General features: G+C 41.8%; 1 protein-coding gene across 2 annotated transcripts in view; it reads right to left on the reverse strand.

Moving 5' to 3' along the window:
* Window positions 1–5,604: 5,604 nt before the first annotated feature.
* cc2d1b (coiled-coil and C2 domain containing 1B) overlaps window positions 5,605–20,923 on the reverse strand; it is a 56,822-nt gene continuing 41,503 nt past the window's right edge. For both annotated transcript variants that reach the window (XM_036556305.1, XM_036556304.1), the window contains exons 18-25: window positions 20,434–20,550; window positions 20,153–20,226; window positions 15,827–15,885; window positions 15,662–15,713; window positions 12,058–12,157; window positions 10,259–10,349; window positions 9,228–9,350; window positions 5,605–6,380 (exon numbers count right to left, since the gene is read on the reverse strand). In XM_036556305.1, the coding sequence (XP_036412198.1) occupies window positions 9,228–9,350; window positions 10,259–10,349; window positions 12,058–12,157; window positions 15,662–15,713; window positions 15,827–15,885; window positions 20,153–20,226; window positions 20,434–20,550 (616 nt within the window). In that variant the 3' untranslated portion in view covers window positions 5,605–6,380. The remainder of the gene's footprint in view (window positions 6,381–9,227; window positions 9,351–10,258; window positions 10,350–12,057; window positions 12,158–15,661; window positions 15,714–15,826; window positions 15,886–20,152; window positions 20,227–20,433; window positions 20,551–20,923) is intronic.

Here is a 20,923-nt window from a genome sequence, read left to right on the forward strand (position 1 = left end):
CGCTGCATCATTTGTTCTGAGACCTCCCCCTGACTGTGATTGGTCCTAATCGCTGCATCATTTGTTCTGAGAGCTCCCGCTGACTGTGATTGGTCCTAATCGCTGCATCATTTGTTCTGAGAGCTCCCGCTGACTGTGATTGGTCCTAATCACTGTCATTCATTCTGAGACCTCCCCCTGACTGTGATTGGTCCTAATCGCTGCATCATTTGTTCTGAGACCTCCCACTGACTGTGATTGGTCCTAATCTGTGTCATTCATTCGGAGACCTCCCCCTGACTGTGATTGGTCCTAATCGCTGCATGATTTGTTCTGAGACCTCCCCCTGACTGTGATTGGTCCTAATCGATGTCATTTGTTCTGAGACCTCCTCCTGACTGTGATTGGTCCCCATCACTATCATTCGTCCTGAGACCTGACTGTGATTGGTTCTAATCACTGTCATTCATTCTGAGACCTCCCCCTGACTGTGATTGGTCCTAATCACTACATTGTTTGCCCCTGAGACCTTCCCCTGACTGTGACTGGTCGGAATCTGTGTCATTCATTCTGAGACATCCCCCTGACTGTGATTGGTTGGAATCTGTGTCATTCATTCTGAGACCTCCCCCTGACTCTGATTGGTCCTAGTCTGTGTCATTCATTCTGAGACCTCCCCCTGACTGTGATTGGTCCTAGTCTGTGTCATTCATTCTGAGACCTCCCCCTGACTGTGATTGGTCCTAGTCTGTGTCATTCATTCTGAGACCTCCCCCTGACTGTGATTGGTCCTAGTCTGTGTCATTCATTCTGAGACCTCCCCCTGACTGTGATTGGTCCTAGTCTGTGTCATTCATTCTGAGACCTCCTCCTGACTCTGATTGGTCCTAGTCTGTGTCATTCATTCTGAGACCTCCCCCTGACTGTGATTGGTCCTAGTCTGTGTCATTCATTCTGAGACCTCCCCCTGACTGTGATTGGTCCTAGTCTGTGTCATTCATTCTGAGACCTCCCCCTGACTCTGATTGGTCCTAGTCTGTGTCATTCATTCTGAGACCTCCCCCTGACTGTGATTGGTCCTAATCACTGCATCATTTGTTCTGAGACTCCCCCTGACTGTGATTGGTCGTAATCTGTGTTATTCATTCTGAGACCTCCCCCTGACTGTGATTGGTTGTAATCTGTGTCATTCATTCTGAGACTCCCCCTGACTGTGACTGGTCCTAGTCTGTGTCATTCATTCTGAGACCTCCCCCTGACTGATTGGTCCTAATCACTGTCATTCATCACCTGTGATTGGTCCTAACTCTAATTGCCGCATGTCTGGCGGTAGGTTTTGTTTGGCTCTTCAGTCATTTGAAGTGCGCTGCCAGCTTTGAGAGCAGGTTGGTCTAGTTATAAGCTTACAGGCTGATTTGAATGGCGGCCCCATAGTATTTACCTCTGGCCCTGCGGCAGCAGCAGAACACTATAGATGCATTATCATATCATAGGATGGGACTAATGCTAACGCTAACACTGAGAGACTTCATGAAAACTCCTTTAGCCTAAAGCAGAGGTCTTCAAATCCAAACCTTTAATCCAGCTTTGTAATCACTCTTAGTTAATTGAACTGATGATGTAACCAACTGGCCACCTAGTATCAAACCTACCAGTGACTACAGAACTCAGGACCCAAACTGGATTTGAAGGCCTCTGCACTAAAGGATCGACGGCATTACACAGAGGTGGCATTTTGTTCCCACCGATGCAGCTCAGCACTTTTGTTTTCATTTACATTTTCTTTTGGCATTATTTCAGGCGTTTTACTTTCTGGTGTGTTTTCTTTCCTTTCTTTAAAGCTGGACACAGCAGAACTGCATGCATGACTACAAACAGGAGTGTGGTATGGTCATTATTTTTCATGAAAATGGATATGTGGCGGGTAAAAAGCAAATCTTGGTGGGGTATCATTATCATAAAGTGGGCTGGATCTGATGGAATGCTGTTAAATATTGACTTGGGTCAAAGTTTCAAATGTAAAAATGTATGAGAAGCCAAAAAAGTAACATGTACATGTTTTCTTTGTCAATAAAAGCTGACTTTATCAAAAAAAGCCCTGTAGAATATGTAAAATAAACTTCTAAAAAAATGCAGATTGTATTTGAATATACACTGATTAAGAGCCACTATTTTATAAGCTATATGTTAAATGTTCGTTGTGTTTTGTAAATATATGTTAATTCTGAAATTAATGTCTGCAACACGTTCCAAAAAAGTTGCCTCACACGGCATTAAAAACTGGCATGTTTCTGTGATGATCACCGTATGGGCTCAGGACAACTTGGACAAACTTTTGTCAATAAACACTGTTTGTCGCTGCATCTTAAATAACATTCCTTAACGAGTGATTGCAAGGACCTTAGGTATTACATCCTCTTTGGTGCATAACAGCATCAAAAGGTTCAGGGAATTAGGAGAAGTCTCGTAAAAAAGGATGAAAACTACAAATGAATGACCATGACCTTCCATCCCTCAGATGGCACTGCATTAAAAAACAGCATGTTTCTGTGATGAATATCATTACATAGGCTCGGAAATACTTTGAAAACCATTGCCATAAACACTGGTCATCACTGCTTCCACAGATGCAGGGTAAGACTGTACTGCACACAGCGGAAGTCATAACAACGTCCAGAAACGCCGCCGACTTCTCTGGGCTCGAGCTCATCTGAAATGGACTGATACTCTGTGGAAATGTGTATTGTGGTCTGACGAGTCAACCTCTCAGATAGTTGATGGAGATAATGGATGTCGTGTTCCCCGGGCCAAAGAAGAAAAGGACCTTCCAGATTGTTACCAGCGTAAAGTTTAAAATCATGCCCATGTCATGGTGTGTGGGGGGGCATTAGTGAGTAAATTGCACATCTGTATAAGCACCATTAATGCTTACACATTCTGCAACAACATATGCTGCCTTTTAGGTGTCAGTGCTCCATGTTTATTCGCCATGACAACACCAAGCCATATTCTACATGTTTTACAACAGCATGGCTGTGTAATCAGAGAGTGCTGGTGTCCCCTACTGTCTTATGAAGCTCAGAATATGACCAGGAAGAACTTGTATGGTTGCACAGCTGAAGACTTGCGTAACTGAAGAGTTACAAAAAAACCATCCGCTTTCAAAACTGGATCAGTTTGTGTCTTCAGTCCCCAAACAACTATTCAGTGCCGTTAAAAGGAAAGATGATGTAACGCAGTGTAAACATGTTCCTGTCACGACTTTTCTGGAGTCGTCAAGTTAGAAACGTTACAAAAAACATCATTTATAACAAAAATGTACACCGATCAGGCATAACATTCTGACCACCTCCTTGTTTCTACGCTCATTGTCCATTTTATCAGCTCCACTTACTATATAGGTGCACTTTGTAGTTCTACAGTTACAGACTGTAGTCCATCTGTTTCTCTGATACTTTGTTAGCCCCCTTTTACCCTGTTCTTCAGTGGTCAGGACCCCCCTGGACCCTCACAGAGCATGTACTATTTGGGTGGTGGATCATTCTCAGCGCTGCAGTAACACTGACGTGGTGGTGGTGTGTTAGTGTGTGTTGTGCTGGTACGAGTGGATCAGACACAGCAGTGCTGCTGGAGTTTTTAAACACTGTGTCCACTCACTGTCCACTCTATTAGACACTCCTACCTTGTCAGTCCACCTTGTAGATGTACAGTCAGAGACGATAGCTCATCTGCTGCTGCACAGTTTGTGTTGGTCATCCTCTAGTCCTTCATCAGTGGTCACAGGATGCTGCCCACAGGACGCTGTTGGCTGGATATTTTTGGGTGGTGGACTATTCTCAGTCCAGCAGTGACACTGAGGTGTTTAAAAACTCCAGCAGCACTGCTGTGTCTGATCCACTCAGACCAGCACAACGTCAGTGTTACTGCTGAGAATGATCCACCACCCAAATAGTACCTGCTCTGTGAGGGTCCACGGGGGCCCTGACCACTGAAGAACAGGGTAAAAGGGGGCTAACAAAGTATCAGAGAAACAGATGGACTACAGTCTGTAACTGTAGAACTACAAAGTGCACCTATACAGTAAGTGGAGCTGATAAAATGGACAATGAGCGCAGAAACAAGGAGGAGGTCATGCCTATGATCAGGTTATTACTGATCGGTGTATGATAAAGAAGAAACATGAGGAAAACAGAATTATGACTTTTTAAATTTCTTTTAATGATAAAACATTCATTGACAAACCTCCTGCAACAGTCTCAAGCCTGCTCAAACGATAAACTTTGCTAAAAAACAAACGCTTTGCGATATTAAAGGAATATGGGGGCTTTTTCTCCTTAATGTCTGTTGCATCTATAATATATGGTCAGTTACCACAGACGACGATTTTAAGGGATTTCCCTGAACTTGGAAAAGAACAAAGTATGTTGACTTTGAAAACGTATAATAAAATCCAGTGGGCTTCTGCTTCAGCACCGGCCCACTGGCTTCCATCATAGGTGAGTTTTGTGTGTTTGGGTTGCTTGTTTAGGGAAACGTCTCAAAATTACCGTCTGTGTTAATCAATCATATCACAGCTGATAGACGTTAGGTTGTTAAATGCTTAAATATTCCTTTAATGCGACTTTGAAATGAAAGAACCATAATGTAGTGAAATGATCCCTAAAATAATATGGATCTAAGAAGAAAAAATCAATTCCAGTTCGAGATTGATGGGACTAAACATTCAACATCTACTATTAAAGCATCAATACGTTTATTCCCAGCAAAGTCAGAGTAATATTGACAGACTGCATGTCCAGCTGGTCCCAGTGAGGGAAAAGCATCTCTATTCTACAGTGTATGGCCTGAGGGTTTTATATGTGTGTATATGTATATATATGTCGTCGTCTTGTTTTATAAATATTAATGTTTTGGAAGCCAGTAATCTGCATCAATCAGTCATGAAAGCGCTTTTAAATAAAGTATATTTCTATGGCAACCACTTCAGTTGGCAATATAAGGAATCTATCTTCTATCTTAAAAAAAAAAAAAAAGACAATAATAATCATACAGCATTGTCCAATTTGCACAACAGAGCATGTAAACATGGCTAAGAGCCATAAAGGGGAATTCCACCCAATTTTCCAAATTTTCTGCATAATTAATCAGTCATTCAGAGTGGTTTGGTGTGAAACGCTCAGTTCTAAAGAAACTTACCGTCAGAACTGTTCACAGTGGTGGTGATAGGAACCAGACGTCCACCTCTAAAAGCTCCCTCACAGAAAGTTACTACATGAAATGGTTATGAATTCACTGCCTGATGTCTGAGACAGTTTTATGATAGTTTTGAGAAGATTTTTCTCCAAAACATATTTTATAAATCCATTCATGGTGGAGGGATACATGCTGAGGCAAAATAGTCCCCAAAGAAAACTTTATTTTTTTTTCAGATTTTCAGTTGCACGTAGCTTCACTGGTGGTTTTGGATAGTACATAAAATGTCTATATTGTGTTGTAGTCATAGTGACCCCTGGTTCCTATCACCACCACTGTAAAGAAGCCGATCAGAACGACTTTGTTTGCATCGCAACCTGTGAATTATGCAGTAATTCAAAAAATTTGGTGGAATTCCCCTTTAGAATGAGCTTTTGAAGTGCAAGAACAGTAACTGAATCCCATGCACACTGTGAAGCTGAGCTCTTCTGGGTTGGTAGTAGCAACTGATTTCTCTTCTGTTTATATCAGTTTAAGTACCTGTTCCAGTCAAAGTGACGGCCGGCCAGGCAAGCAGAGCTTATGAAGCTTAATAAAGCTTAATAAAACGCCTTACCGCTTCAGTTTGCATTAGATTATGGCTTTAAATGGTGCGAACAGAACAATCTGACGAGCGTTCTCAGGGCAGGGTGAGCTTCAGGGTAACCCGTGTCTATCCGTGCAGTGAATTTTGCTTTAACGTATAAACAAGTGTTGCAGTGTCTTATAAAACATTTTGGGATTCAATGCATAGATTCATCAGTCCTACATACTCATTATTAAGTCTGACGTGGCAGCAGTGTGTGCTTCAACGCGAGAACAGTTTTAGTAGTTGTACTACAGCAACAGTGATCACTTTGGTATTAGTGCATAGGTGCATCCCAGAGCAGCAAATAAATTAGTTTTCTCTAGACCTACATTACTACTGTGACACTTCGTTCAAGGTCATTTCAAATGAAGAGAAGTGGAAGTTAAATCAATTAGAACATGTGCTGTATGCTTTAGTTTCCCCCAGTCCCACTACTGAACTCCAGTTTCCCAAACCGCAGCTGTTTAGCCTCATTCGGAGAGGTTTCGTCCCGTTTCAGTGAACGTGTGAACACACCTCCGTGTCGCTTCATGCAAGAACATGAGATTTCTGAAGATGGCCAGGCTGATGACCTCACCCCCTGAGGAGACAAAAGACAAAGGCATCAGTTCCAAAAGTGTAACTTTACAAGAGAAGGAAAAACGTTCTTCACTCGTATCCAGATTTTTCACCAAGAACGGTCGTTCAGAGCGGTTTGGTGTGAAACGCTCTGTTCTAGAGAAACTTACCGAGTCAGAACTGTTCACAGTGGTGGTGATAGGAACCAGACGTCCACCTCTAAAAGCTCCTCACAGAACATTTTCAATATTTTATAATGGTTAAAACATCTTGCTAATAAATTTTTGAATCCGTTCATGGTGGAGGGATACATGCAGGGTGTTGTGAGGCAAAATAGTTAGTAGTAAAGTGTATCGCTGTTGTCGGAACAAAACCTCGTATCTCCAAAATGGTAACTTTACAGGAGAAGGAAAAAACCTACTTTACTTTTAATGTAAGTCAATGGAACCAGACTTTTTTCCAAGTCATTTTGGGTCGTTTGTTTTGGTCCATTCATCATGAAATTAACATGCAATGTAAAGGGTAACAGGTATTTTCAAATTATGTCAAAAACTGAAAAAAGTCAAAAATGGAAATTTCTTCTGACAACAGCGATATGTAAAGTTATTTATAACCATTTCACGTAATACGCTGCCTGATGACCGAGACGTTGTTTTACAATAGTTTTGAGAAGACTTTGGCCCATGTTTGTACCATGAAAACGTGTAGGTTCACTGGTGGTTTTGGATGGTAGACTTTTTCTTAGGACTCTGGGAAGATATTGGTGAATGAGGCCCATTGTTATGAGGCAAAAAAGTCCCCAAATAGGAAAAAATAAAAACAAAAACAGATTTTCCACTATTTTCTCATCATCAACATTCCATATAAAACTCAGAAGACAGCCACTTTTGCGAAACACGTATTTTGTGATCATGCAAGCACAGCAGCTTGGCACTGGCACCGCTTCGTGGGATCATCTAGGCCAGGATTTCTCAACCTTTGGGCCGTAAACGTAAAGCACACTCTAGTGGTCCGCGGGCCTGCACTCAGGGGGGGCAGCAGTTCGTAGTGAATCGGTAACATCACTTTAAGTCATTAAAACATAAGTGGAAAAAAAGATTAACTTCAAAAATCAAAGAATTAAACATTTCCAAATTCTAACCAATATAAATATCAATAGAGACGTATAAATAAAAACATCGCAGTCACAGGCTAACTAAACGCCATCAGTTTGAGACGACGCAGCCGCCGGCGCAGTGGCTCCTGTGGGAGCCACAAGAGTGTTTTCAGTGAAAACGTGATGGACCACAGCTCCAAATCACCGTCCACATCTACTATTTTTAATTTTTCCCCACTTTTTAGACGTCTCTGCAAGCGTTTTAACAAAACCGCAAATTTTGGTTTCTGTGATTGAACTGAAAAGGTGATCTGATCTTTTTCAGGCTCTAATTCACAGGTTTTCAGTGTGAGAAATTAAGAAAAAAGTATTTCAAAAAATTGATTGTAGTTTTTCTGTGGGCTGCTATGCTTTATAAACAGGTGGGCATTGGGGTGGAAAAGGTTAAGAACCCTTGATCTAGACATCAGACTTGTAGTCCGTTTTGTATTTCTAACTTTTACTCTCAATTATTCATTGAAACATTACCAAAGTGTCAAATATAACTGAATATGGGGCGAAGCGGCAGGTTACACTGTACGATCTGCAATGTGCAGCATCTCCAATACTTAACCTACAGCACTGTGCAAAAGTCAGAGAGCACCCTTCCATTTATTTCCAGTCAGAACAACCATTAAGTACAAGTTACTCATTTTTCAGATGTTTCTGAGATCATATGCAAGATAATCCATTTCTATAATGAAGGAGAAAGTCAAATAAGTGAGTTTCCAAAAGTTCAAAAACTGATTTAAAGCTACAGAAAAAAATGTGGCTCCTAACAACCACCTGGAAGACCTGGTAGACACCAAAACTGCCCCCATCAGATAAACAGCACTTAAAGCTTTCATCTCTGAGAGAGAGGAGAAAATCAAGCTGCTTCAGATCTGAAAACATCCACAGGTGTTTCTGTCCATCCTTCCACTGTGAGAAGACGACTCAGCGCTGTGGGTCTGAAAGGATGTGTAGCTGTCAAGAAGAACCTCACTGAGAAAAGGAGACGGACACATCAAACAAAGAAGCTGAACGATGGACTGACCACCCCAGAGTCCAGACCTCAACACCACTGAATGTGTTTGATTACTTCAGAAAATGATCAACCAGCTTCTAAGACTGAACTTTGGAGGTGTTTCTGCAGGTTCTTTGAGGAGCTGAAAGTGAGTCTCCTGAACAGTGAAGTGGAAGCTGGAATAAAGGTAAAGAGAGACTCACTCAACACTCAGACAGCTGAGATTAGATTTCGCTGCTGAAGCTTCTGTAAAATTTTCTCTTAAAGATGTTTTTTTTCCTGATGCTGAAAAATGAATAAATTGTACTTGATGGCTATTTTGACTGGAAAGTGAACACAAAGCTGAACACAGCCAGCAGGGGGCGATCTGACCACTTTCCTTACTTTTAGACTTCTGCATTATAAAATGGATGCTTCCAGTAGTATATTCTGATTGGCTGAGCCATGGCAGAGGTCTAAAAACATCAACGTACAAATACATCTGCACAGAATCAACTGAATCAGTTTTAATGTGGCGAGTTATGAAATCGCTTGGCAACAAAAGCCTCGTTAACAAACCTAACATCACATGTCAAGATTGTGATTATTAATGATCATGAATACCTTTAATTATTTATTAAACATTGCTGTATTTCATCATACAATGTCCCTTAACTGTGGGGAAATCACTGTAACGCGCAGCCTCCAGTGGGTCACTGCTTTATGATCGAACTGTTAAGAACACTGACCTATGACTGGTCCAGAACTAGCCAGCGCTCTGTAACGGTCTGGAGGTCCTGTCCACTCAGCGGCTCTCTGAGACGAACCCTCACCTCCAAACGACCACCAGTGGGCTTCCGGCCGTCCATCACCTGAATCCACAGCACACACACACACACACACACACACACACACACACACTTAACACTGACACTGTAGAGTCAAACTAGTGTTTACAGTCCCTCTATCGTCTCTCACACTGATTATACTGTACAGAGCTCCTGCTGCACTTAAACACAACAGGGTTATTACAGCAAACTGAAAACTGAGATGAAAACTATAAAAAATCTACAACCTGAATATACTAAAAAGATGTCAATTGTATCAGAAACTGGAATAAACTGAAAATAATCAGACATTAACAGACTGAATCTCACAGGGAAATAAAAACATCTACATAAAATCTACAGTGGAAAGAAATATATATATATATATATATATTTCTGTTGTTGGATCAAAACCTCGTACACCGATCAGGCATAACATTATGACCACCTCCTTGTTTCTACGCTCATTGTCCATTTTATCAGCTCCACTTACTGTATAGGTGCACTTTGTAGTTCTACAGTTACAGACTGTAGTCCATCTGTTTCTCTGATACTTTGTTAGCCCCCTTTTACCCTGTTCTTCAGTGGTCAGGACCCCCATCGACCCTCACAGAGCAGGTACTATTGGGGTGGTGGGTCATTCTCAGCACTGCAGTAACACTGATGTGGTGGTGGTGGTGTGTTAGTGTGTGTAGTGCTGGTACGAGTGGATCAGACACAGCAGTGCTTGGAAACAGTTTGACGCGTGGGCTCTAATCTGTCCTGTAGGTGATATTTGTTCATTCAGAAAGTACCTTTCAGATAAACTATGATAAATTAAACATGTTAATGGAGCTGTTATGTGTTATTGCCTCACTAAACTGAGTGTGGTGTGGCCGGTTACTTCAAACGAGGATGAAAAATGAGTTGTAGCCTGATAAACACGCCGTAACTGAAGGAAAGTTTCTGCTCACCTCCACAATCTCGCGCACTTCACTCTGCGTCTCCAGCTTCTCCAGTTTGATGAGGGCCGTACCTACAGGCTTATCGCTCCTCAGAAAACCACTGACACACAGACACACACAGGAGAGAGAGAGACTACTGTCATCTTTACACACACACTGGGCTTCAGCGGTAAAACACTGCAGAGAGACAGCATTAAAGAGAAAAATCGAATTAACATTCACATTTATATTAAATGTAGTCTATCAGATAAGAAGTTTACTTCTTTCGCTTTAGCAAGTTCAAGCTTATAATCCACCAATTAGCACGTTTCTAACTGCAGCCTAACTCATCACTTGCCTCAAACCATGTAGGGTTGTTCAAGGGGAACTCCAATGATTTTCCAAAATTTCTGCATAATTAAATGTTTAAGATGTAAACAGAGTCGTTCAGAGCGGTTTGGTGTGAAACGCTCTGTTCTAGAGAAACTTACCGAGTCAGAACTGTTCACAGTGGTGGTGATAGGAACCAGACGTCCACCTCTAAAAGCTCCCTCACAGAAAGTTACTACATGACATTTCTGATAGTTTTAAGGAGATTTTGGCCTTAAACTCTTCATTTTCTGAACTCAGAGAGGGACATGCAGGGCGATGTTAGGTGTAGAAATCTTTTTCCAGATTTATCACTATTTTAGCATCATCAACATTCCATGTAAAACTAGGTTCACTGGTGGTTTTGGTCATAGCGACCCCTGGTTCCTATCACCACCACTGTAAAGAAATCTGAACCATTTCACACCAAACCACTCTGAATCACTCTGTTTACATCACTACTATCAGACTATATTAAATTCCAGTGGAATTCTCCTTTCAGTAAGCTCTACTAGACTTTCTTACTGGTTTCTGACACTGTAAGACACTTACCACTATTAGAGGTTACTAAAAACCTACACAAAAATCACCAGTGGTGGACGAAGTACACAAACCATGTACTTGAGTTAAAGTAGAGACACCCAAGGTAAAATATTACTGCAGTAAAAGTAGAAGTTCCTCCCTTTAGACCTCCACTTGAGTAAAAGTACAAAAGTATTTACCTTCAAATGTACTTAAGTATCGAAAGTAAAAGTACTAAAAGATTAATTATGACTTTAATGTCCTGTTATCATTTCTGTAACAAGACTCGCTTCATTAACTCATTTTAGGTGGAAATACTCCAGTGTCTCTCTTGGTAAACCAGTCTTTTAATAGAATGTCATTAATTAGTGACGCTGATGTCTATTAAAATTATCATAAGCACAAAACACTGAAGGCAAACAGTTTCCATCAGGTAGAACTGAGTGGCTCTGAAATCACTTTTTACAAACAAGCAAATTTTCAGTTTAAGGTTTATTTGCAGCTTAGTTACAAGTTTAAGTTTAATAAAAACAGATTCACAAATGAGTTTCCTTTACTAAACTGCATCTGTAGGTCTCTGTTCATAAACATAAACTAGCCAAAACAAATTCACTATAAAATGAAATGTGTTTGTATAAATTCAGAAAAAAGACACGTCAGTCACAACTGCATATGTGTACATATTTCTATATTGTGGTCTATTTACACAAAGTTAGGTTAGTTCATCATTTATGTTGAATAGACACCCAAAATTTTACGCTGCTGCACTGACGTTGAACCGTCTGCTTGCACTGGGTCGGTATGTCCAACAGGTCAAAACAAGATCAAAACAAAGTGCGCTGTGCCCTGATTGGTGTGGAGCACCGTATGAGCACTACAGGCCTTTGAAACAGCCATAAAGATGGAACTGCTGGCTTTAAACCGCACGACTGACTCACCCTTTATGGAAGACTTCCAGTTTAAGGCCTTTGGACTGCACCACCCTCCTAAAGCCGCGATGGTTACGGTTTATGTTTAAGGTGAAGCTCTGGTTGTACTCTGGAAACAGGAGACACAAACACTCATCAACACGGTCATTAGTGTTAGATAAATACAAACAACCAACACAGATTAAAGACATTAGAAGGCAGAGCTGGGAGTCACTGACCTCACAACGTTTCAGTAAGATTAACACTTTTACTCAGGAACATTTTTAAACCTCAAATTTCAATTTAATTATTTTGGTGCAGTTTTTTTGTATAGTAAATATGTAAATATGTACAAAAACTATTTACATAGTAGTAAAAGACGGCCAATAAAAACAACACAGCAGGCTTTATTATTTTGGTTCAGCAGATTATCAGTAACACATCAACAACATATCAGTGATGTATCAGTAGTGAAGCATCTGAATACACTGAAGTGAATATCTTATAGATGTTCTGTTGATACATTACTTACATTAAGTAGATGTTAAACCTAAAATCTAATCCTAACCCTCACCCTGGCCCTAATCCTAACCTTTACCTTAACCTCAACCCAAAACCTAATCCTAACCCTCACCCTGGCCCTAATCCTAACCTTAACCTTAACCCAAAACCTAATCCTAACCCTCACTCTGGCCCTAATCCTAACCTTTACCTTAACCTCAACCCAAAACCTAATCCTAACCCTCACCCTGGCCCTAATCCTAACCTTAACCTTAACCTCAACCCAAAACCTAATCCTAACCCTCACTCTGGCCCTAATCCTAACCTTAACCTTAACCTCAACCCAAAACCTAATCCTAACCCTCACTCTGGCCCTAATCCTCACCTTAACCTCAACCCAAAACCTAATCCTAACCCTCACTCTGGCCCTAATCCTAACCTTAACCTTAACCTCAACCCAAAACCTAATCCTAACACTCACTCTGGCCCTAATCCTAACCTTAACCTTAACCTCAACCCAAAACCTAATCACCTAACCCTAACCCTGGCCCTAATCCTCACTTTAACCTTAACCTCAACCCAAAACCTAATCCTAACCCTCACTCTGGCCCTAATCCTCACTTTAACCTTAACCTCAACCCAAAACCTAATCCTAACCCTCACCCTGGCCCTAATCCTAACCCTAACCTTAACCTCAACCCAAAACCTAATCACCTAACCCTAACCCTGGCCCTGGCCCTAATCCTAACCTTAACCTTAACCTTAACCTCAACCCTAAACCTAATCCTAATCCTCATGTTTTTGACGTTACTGAGAGTCTGTTGAGGGTTTGTTTCATCTCAAAATAAAGTGTCACTATTATTTTAACTATTTGCTATTTTTTTTTCTCTCATTTTTACCCAATTATCTCCCCAATTTAGTCGTCTCCAGTTCCACCCCCTAGTTAGGACTCCCCCAATCACACGACGCTATCAACGCTAGGAGGGTGAAGGCTAACACAGGCTTCCTCCGAGACCTGTGAAGCCAACCACCGCATCTTTTCGAACTGCCGCTCACGCAACGTCACTGGACAGCCATTCGCGTTAGGAGGAAAGCGCCAACCGCCAGATCTGTTACGTCAGCTAACAGACGCCTGCGCTGACTAGCACCGCGTTAAGTGATGGGGGGAGAAGGAGGGGCCATCCCACCCACCCAGAGAGAGCGAGGCCAATTGTGTTCTCTTGGATTCTCGGCTACGGACGGCTGTAGCATCACCAGGGATTGAACTCATGATCTCCTGATGACAGGGCCAACGCTTAGACGGCTGCACCACTTGGGAGCCCCATTTTCATGATATTTCAAAATATCATTAAAATTGATTAGGGCTGTGTGATGTATCAGACATTTCTGATATATTCGCAATGATTTTTTGGAGATGTAAAATTAGGCAAAATGTTGCTGTGATCTTAATAAACGTTATTATACATATTTCATGCATGTTTACGTGCGCTTTATGCACACAGGTGAGTTTTCCTGAAGGCTCTATCGAGAGAGAGAGAGAGAAAAATGGGGAGGGTAAAGATCTACCACTTCAAACAGCGCCCCCTGCAGGAGAAATATAACTGTATTCCATTCATCCTTCTGTTCATAAGAGGCAATAATTGAAGGGCTATTTAATCCAAGTTATGACGTTTACTGTGAAATCCCTCTTTTCCATTTCAGATAAAAAGAATGTATATCATCGCTGTCCAAAGAAAACCATGTATCTCCATTTGTCCATTTTTAGTTTTCAACACACCAGCTGTCCTTTACGTTGTATAAATTTCATGATGAACGGACCAACAGAAATGCTCTAAAATCGCTTGGAATAAAAATCTCTTTACACTAACTTACATTAAAAGGTGAGGGTGTTTCTGCCTCTCCAGTAAAGTTACTATTTTGGACATACTTGTTTTTCTTTGGACAGTGACGATATATATAACCTCTTATTCTCCAGGGTATATTTTGGTTTGTCCAAAATATCTCCCAAAGTTCAGCCACGTCACCCCACTGCTGCGCTCCCTTCACTGGCTTCCTGTAGCTGCATCAGATTTAAAACCCTTATGCTTGCCTACAAAGCCAAAAATGGACCAGCCCCTCCCTACTTGATGGCAATGGTCAAATCTCGAACTGTACCACGAGCCCTTCGAGCTTCGAGTACAGCTCGGCTTGACCCGCCATCCTTCAAGGCGCGCGGAAGGCAAGCATCAAGACTGTTCTCTGTGCTGGTACCCAGGCGGTGGAACGAACTCCCACTGGCTGTCCGAACAGCACAGTCTCTCGCGGTCTTCAAACGCAGAATGAAGACCGTCTCTTTATACAGCACTTAAATGAGCACTGAGTTAAGTATTGATTGTAATGTATTGTACTGCACTTATGTATTGTATTGTATTATATTGCACTGCTCTGTGTTTAACTCTGTTCCTTTTTCTCTGGGTGTCAATAATGACTTTCTGATTCCAGCAGTATCTGAGCTCAGGACTGGCTTTCTCTCTAACCTACTGGTAACCAGCAAAGATACTTTCTCTGGATAGACAAAGCACTTTTTGTAAGTCGCTCTGGATAAGAGCGTCTGCTAAATGATGTAAATGTAAAATGAATTTACATGACCAAATCGTAAGGCAAATTATTCAGTAACTGCATGAAATAAACGTAAAGTTTTATTTTATTTTATTTTTTTTTGTAAAAGCTCTCCTCAAAAGAACAGAACATGTTTTATGATCATACACATATTGCTATATGCTATATGCGCCATCTGTTTATAGTTTATAGCCCAGATTTGTGGAAAAATGGGTCGACTTTCAGTAGAAAACAGCAAGTTCAGCTTCTTTTATTATAAGGGTTTAAAATTACAACACCCATCTATTTGACTGGAAAGGAGACAGTTACAGCCTCATATGACCCCCACCTTTTGAATGTAGCTCATGAAATATAAAAGTTATGAAGAATATGATTGTGTTTTGGAACCACCGGTGGTCTCAAGGAGTTGAAAAGGTTAATCATATCACCCAGCACAATAATCGATTCTGACAGATGCTAACGATCTTGACTGGACACACCGCCTTCAGATCAACGCAGGTATTTTTATACCCCTATTAAAAAGCTTATCACTCACCTGGACTGTTGGTGTTTTTGATAACTGCAGTTTTGTGTTTCTGAGGTTGATCCTAGAAACGGCCAAACAACAACAGTGATCAGCTACAACATGACATTCCGCTCAGTAACTCACCCAAATGTGGTTTACTGCCTTTCCTCCCGCTGTGCGGTCAGAGATACTCACTGAACTGGGGTAGGGGAAGTCAAACTTCACGTAAGCATCCAGGTCATTTGATGCAACACCTTCACAGGACAACAGCACAAAATAAAGAAAAATCCATATCTTAGATTACTTCAAACCGGCAGTATTAAGGCAGGGCAAGTTTATTTACACCAGTCAGGCATAACATTATGACCACCTCCTTGTTTCTACGCTCATTGTCCATTTTATCAGCTCCACTTACTATATAGGTGCACTTTGTAGTTCTACAGTTACAGACTGTAGTCCATCTGTTTCTCTGATACTTTGTTAGCCCCCTTTTACCCTGTTCTTCAGTGGTCAGGACCCCCATGGACCCTCACAGAGCAGGTACTGTTTGGGTGGTGGATCATTCTCAGCACTGCAGTAACACTGATGTGGTGGTGGTGTGTTAGTGTGTGTTGTGCTGGTCTGAGTGGATCAGTGGAGTTTTTAAACACCTCAGTGTCACTGCTGGACTGAGAATGGTCCACCAACCAACATGAGACTTTGTGGATAAGACTGGACATTCTTGGTTTGGGGCAACTTGTTTTGATTTAGTAATGCGCAAACCCGAACTCAGTAAACAATAACGTTCTAACTAACCTGCGTTTGAACCTGCGTACAGCTGGTGCCATCGCCCCTGTGTTGACTGGCCGCCCGAGCTGTGAAAAGGAAGCTCTGTTCCTTTTCACAGCTCACAGTCATTCATATCGTACTCTAAACCACATGAAGACCTGGTTGTGGTTTGACTGAGCTGAGACAAGTTTGGGTGATGTATTTTTACAGAAACGGTTTGGGCTGACGATCTGGGCGACTACAGACTTCTAGTGTTTGTTAGCAACGTTAGCCTCGTGGCTCCAGTTCTAAACTACAGAAGCAAAATATAGACTTCAGCATGTCTCAGCTGATCGAGTTCATCTGAGGTAAATGGAAAACTGTATTTGTTTGATTATTTTTTCGCCAAACTACTCCTTTAAATCGGGCGGCACGGTGGGTAGCGCTGTCGCCTCACAGCAAGAAGGGCCTGGGTTCGATTCCCGGCCGGGTGACCAGGGTCCTTTCTGTGTGGAGTTTGCATGTTCTCCCCGTGTCTGTGTGGGTTTCCTCCCACAGTCCAAAAACATGCAGTGAGGCCAACTGGACATGGTAAATTGCCCCTTGGTGTGAATGTGTATGTGTGTGACCTGTCCAGGGTGTATCCTGCCTTCCACCCGATGACAGCTGGGATAGGCTCCAGCAAAACCAAGAAGGAGAAGTGTGTGTGTGTGTGTGTGTGTGTGTGCGTGTGTGTGTTTAAATCAACAAATGGGAATTCATGTGCTAAAGTAAAGAACTAGATCATGCTAACATGGCTAGCAAGTAGTACACTCTCCAAAATAAAGGGCGTGGAACCCTCAAGGGCTCCATCTCAGTACCTTTCAGTCAGGGAACATAACTGAACCATAATCCACTGAAATGATATGTTCTAAGCTGTACTGACTCCACACACCCCGTCTCGTCTCCAGGCTTTTATTTTACTGTTCTGTTTTAAAACATTCGGTTATGAAAAGGTACAAATACGAACTTTTCACCTGAAAAAACTTATTTAAGGTTCACAATCAGACCTTAAAACCACTGTTGTACCTTTGAGGGAACATTTACACTGTTTGTACCTCGATGAGTGATAAATGTACCTGAACAGAACCTTTATTAATAACAGTGTATGAACCTTGCAGCCACCAATTAACACGATATCGTTTGCATGTTGTGAATGGTGGCCGCCTGCTTTCATTAGTCTCTGTGAACGCACTGTTCCTTTAATAAGGCATTTGTCTTGTGGGTCATTTGACTTGTTTATAGTCACTTGACTGAAAGCCACATGCTAAAAGTGTCGCTGTCACAATCACAACTATCAGAGCAAAGCAGAAGCTGTGAGGATCAGTGACTGCACAGCTCTGATGAGGAAGCACTGTCACTGCTTTGTGCTGCAGTAACAGAAGGCTTTGAAGTTGTGCTGTGATGAGAAGAGCTTAAAACTGCATTTCTAAAATGGATAGTTCTGGTCCTAAAATCTGATTGGTTGTAAAATCCAACATATACGCACACCAATGACCGCCTCACAGCAACTGAACTGTGTATCACTGCACCAAGGCACAAAAAAACCCCTCTGCTGTTAATGGAATAATCTTTGACTCTAATGCTGCTTGTTTGGAGCACCGAGTGAACTGATGAAGTAAGAACCCATTTTCTGTTTAAACTGAGGGGCTGACAACTTATGTTCTTAACTAGAACCAGGCTGGTCAGCTAGCTAACAGGGTAAAAGATAGCAAATATGCTAAACAGCTCCATTATTAATATCACAGGCTTCAATTAAAGCACTTACGGTTTGATTCACTGGAAAACTGCAGTATAAAAGGTCTAAAAATAATCACTTGAATGTCTTACGCACTTCAAATGTTCATGTTTCAGTCAGAAGTCGCGTCAAACCCAGGCTGAATCCCAAACGGCTCTGTACTCCCTAAATAGTGTTCTAGCTATGAAAGTTTGGAAATTCTAGCCTCTACAGCCAAACAGTGCCTCATGTATCGAGTGTGGATGAGTCCCAAATGACTGTTTCCTAGCTGTATTTTGCTCTGTTGGGCTGCAGGAGTCAGTATTTAAGCTGCTACGTAGTGCACTATGTAGGGAGCAGGGAGCCGTTTGAGATTCAGCCCCAGCGTGAGAAGAGGGCGCCACTGGACTGGTGCTAAATGAGACTCGCGGTGGTAATTTGGTGACCAAAAAGGACTTATAAAGTGAAGGTTTTTGCACTAAACAGCGCTGTGTTGTCATACGTCCATTGTTATATGACAAAGAGTTCAATTCATGAAATGACCGCAATATACAGCAATGGGCGACTGAACGGTCTCCTCATTTATCAGTCCATGGTTGACTGGCATCGGTACTGTACTCTAAAGGAACCACATTTCTTGGCGGAACACTTTTATATCAAATTGTGTATTTTATTATATTTTATGTTGGCTGCTGTTTTATAAAAGCAGTAAGCCACTTGAAGCCAAGCGTTATTGCGATTTTATCACAGGGAAGGGAGTTTTGGGCTGCGAACACCCTTCCTGTGATAAAATCGCAGTTACACACAGCCTCTTGTGGCTTACTGCTTTAATGTACACTATCTTTCAAAAGTTTGGAATCACTCTTGTTTTGTTTTAAACACAATAACATCTACATTTTTTTGTGATATGATCACTTCTGAAATATAACGTTATGAATATTCATTTGAACTTCGAACAGTCATTTTTGACTGTTCATCGTTCTCGACACCCATCATTTCTTCATTTTTTAATTAGCGATTTACAGATTTTACACTTTTCCACTAATTATGTGCAACAATATACACTGATCAGGCACAACATTATGACATTATGATATTATCCTTGTTTCTACGCTCATTGTCCATTTTATCAGCTCCACTTACTATATAGGTGCACTTTGTAGTTCTACAGTTACAGACTGTAGTCCATCTGTTTCTCTGATACTTTGTTAGCCCCCTTTTACCCTGTTCTTCAGTGGTCAGGACCCCCATGGACCCTCACAGAGCAGGTACTATTTGGGTGGTGGATCATTCTCAGCACTGCAGTAACACTGATGTGGTGGTGGTGTGTTAGTGTGTGTTGTGCTGGTCTGAGTGGATCAGACACAGCAGTGCTGCTGGAGTTTTAAAACACCTCAGTGTCACTGCTGGACTGAGAATAGTCCAGCAACCAAAAATATCCAGACAACAGCGTCCTGTGACCACTGATGAAGGACTAGAGGATGACCAACACAAACTGTGCAGCAGCAGATGAGCTATCGTCTCTGTCTTAACATCTACAAGGTGGACCGACAAGGTAGGAGTGTCTAATAGAGTGGACAGTGAGTGGACACAGCGTTTAAAACTCCAGCAGCACTGCTGAGTCTGATCCACTTGTACCAGCGCAACACACACTAACACACCACCACCACATCAGTGTTACTGCAGTGCTGAGAATGATCCACCACCCAAATAGTACCTGCTCTGTGAGGGTCCATGGGGGTCCTGACCACTGAAGAACAGGGTAAAAGGGGGCTAACAAAGTATCAGAGAAACAGATGGACTACAGTCTGTAACTGTAGAACTACAAAGTGCACCTATATAGTAAGTGGAGCTGATAAAATGTTATGCCTGATCAGTGTATTTATGCTTCCTTCATAATCCCCCCTTTTCTATTGTGTTCTCATGGCTTTTCAAACAAGTACAACAAAAATGCCAGCACATTCAATACGATACAAATCGTGCCCCATTAAGAGTACGAGTGCAGACATTAGCCTTACCGTGAGGAGCAGGAAGGTTCATGCCTCGTACAATCATGATCACCATGTCGGTGCTGCTGAGCTCTGGAAATATCCTAAAAGAAAGACAGAGAATGAAAAGACAGAAGAATAAAAACAGAAACTTAGTTTTAGGATGAGTGACGTGGTAAAAGCCACTTCTCTGAGGGTCACGAAGGAGCTGGAATCAATCCAGTCAGCTACATTTTACTACTGGTTTGACTCGGATGTGCAGAGAAAATTACCACTGAGAGGCCAATTATAGATCTACATATGTAGCTGACCTGACAGTGCGGTGGGTTCTCTCCTCAAAGTGGTGCTTTGGTGGTTCTAGCCCGCGGTTCTGAGCCAGCTTCAGGATCTCCAGACTCTTCTTACATTTCTCAGCCATCTTCTCAAATCTAGGAGAAGGAGAAAGATATCATACAACACAGTCAGGCACAAATTAGACAATGTAATTTAACCGCAAACTGCTGAACCATCTGCAGCCGTTCATTGTTCACATCTTTAATTATACAAGTTAGTTCCGGCCTCTCAAGCTGATTGGTTGAGAAGCGTTCAAACTGTGCTGTTATTTCGCCATAATATCATGGGTTTTTTCACAAACAATGTATCGCTCCGCTGAGACGCCGTTGCTAAGCAACGACTTTGACAGCTGTAGGAGACGCTCAAGCCATTTGAACATTTTTACTTCTTACTTTGCCACAAACAGAAAATGGACACTTAAGATCACATTTGACCGACAGCCGATTTGGTCAGACTCTGAAGATGAAA

Source organism: Colossoma macropomum, unplaced genomic scaffold, assembly GCF_904425465.1.
Source record: "Colossoma macropomum unplaced genomic scaffold, Colossoma_macropomum, whole genome shotgun sequence".
Taxonomy (NCBI): Eukaryota; Metazoa; Chordata; class Actinopteri; order Characiformes; family Serrasalmidae; genus Colossoma; species Colossoma macropomum.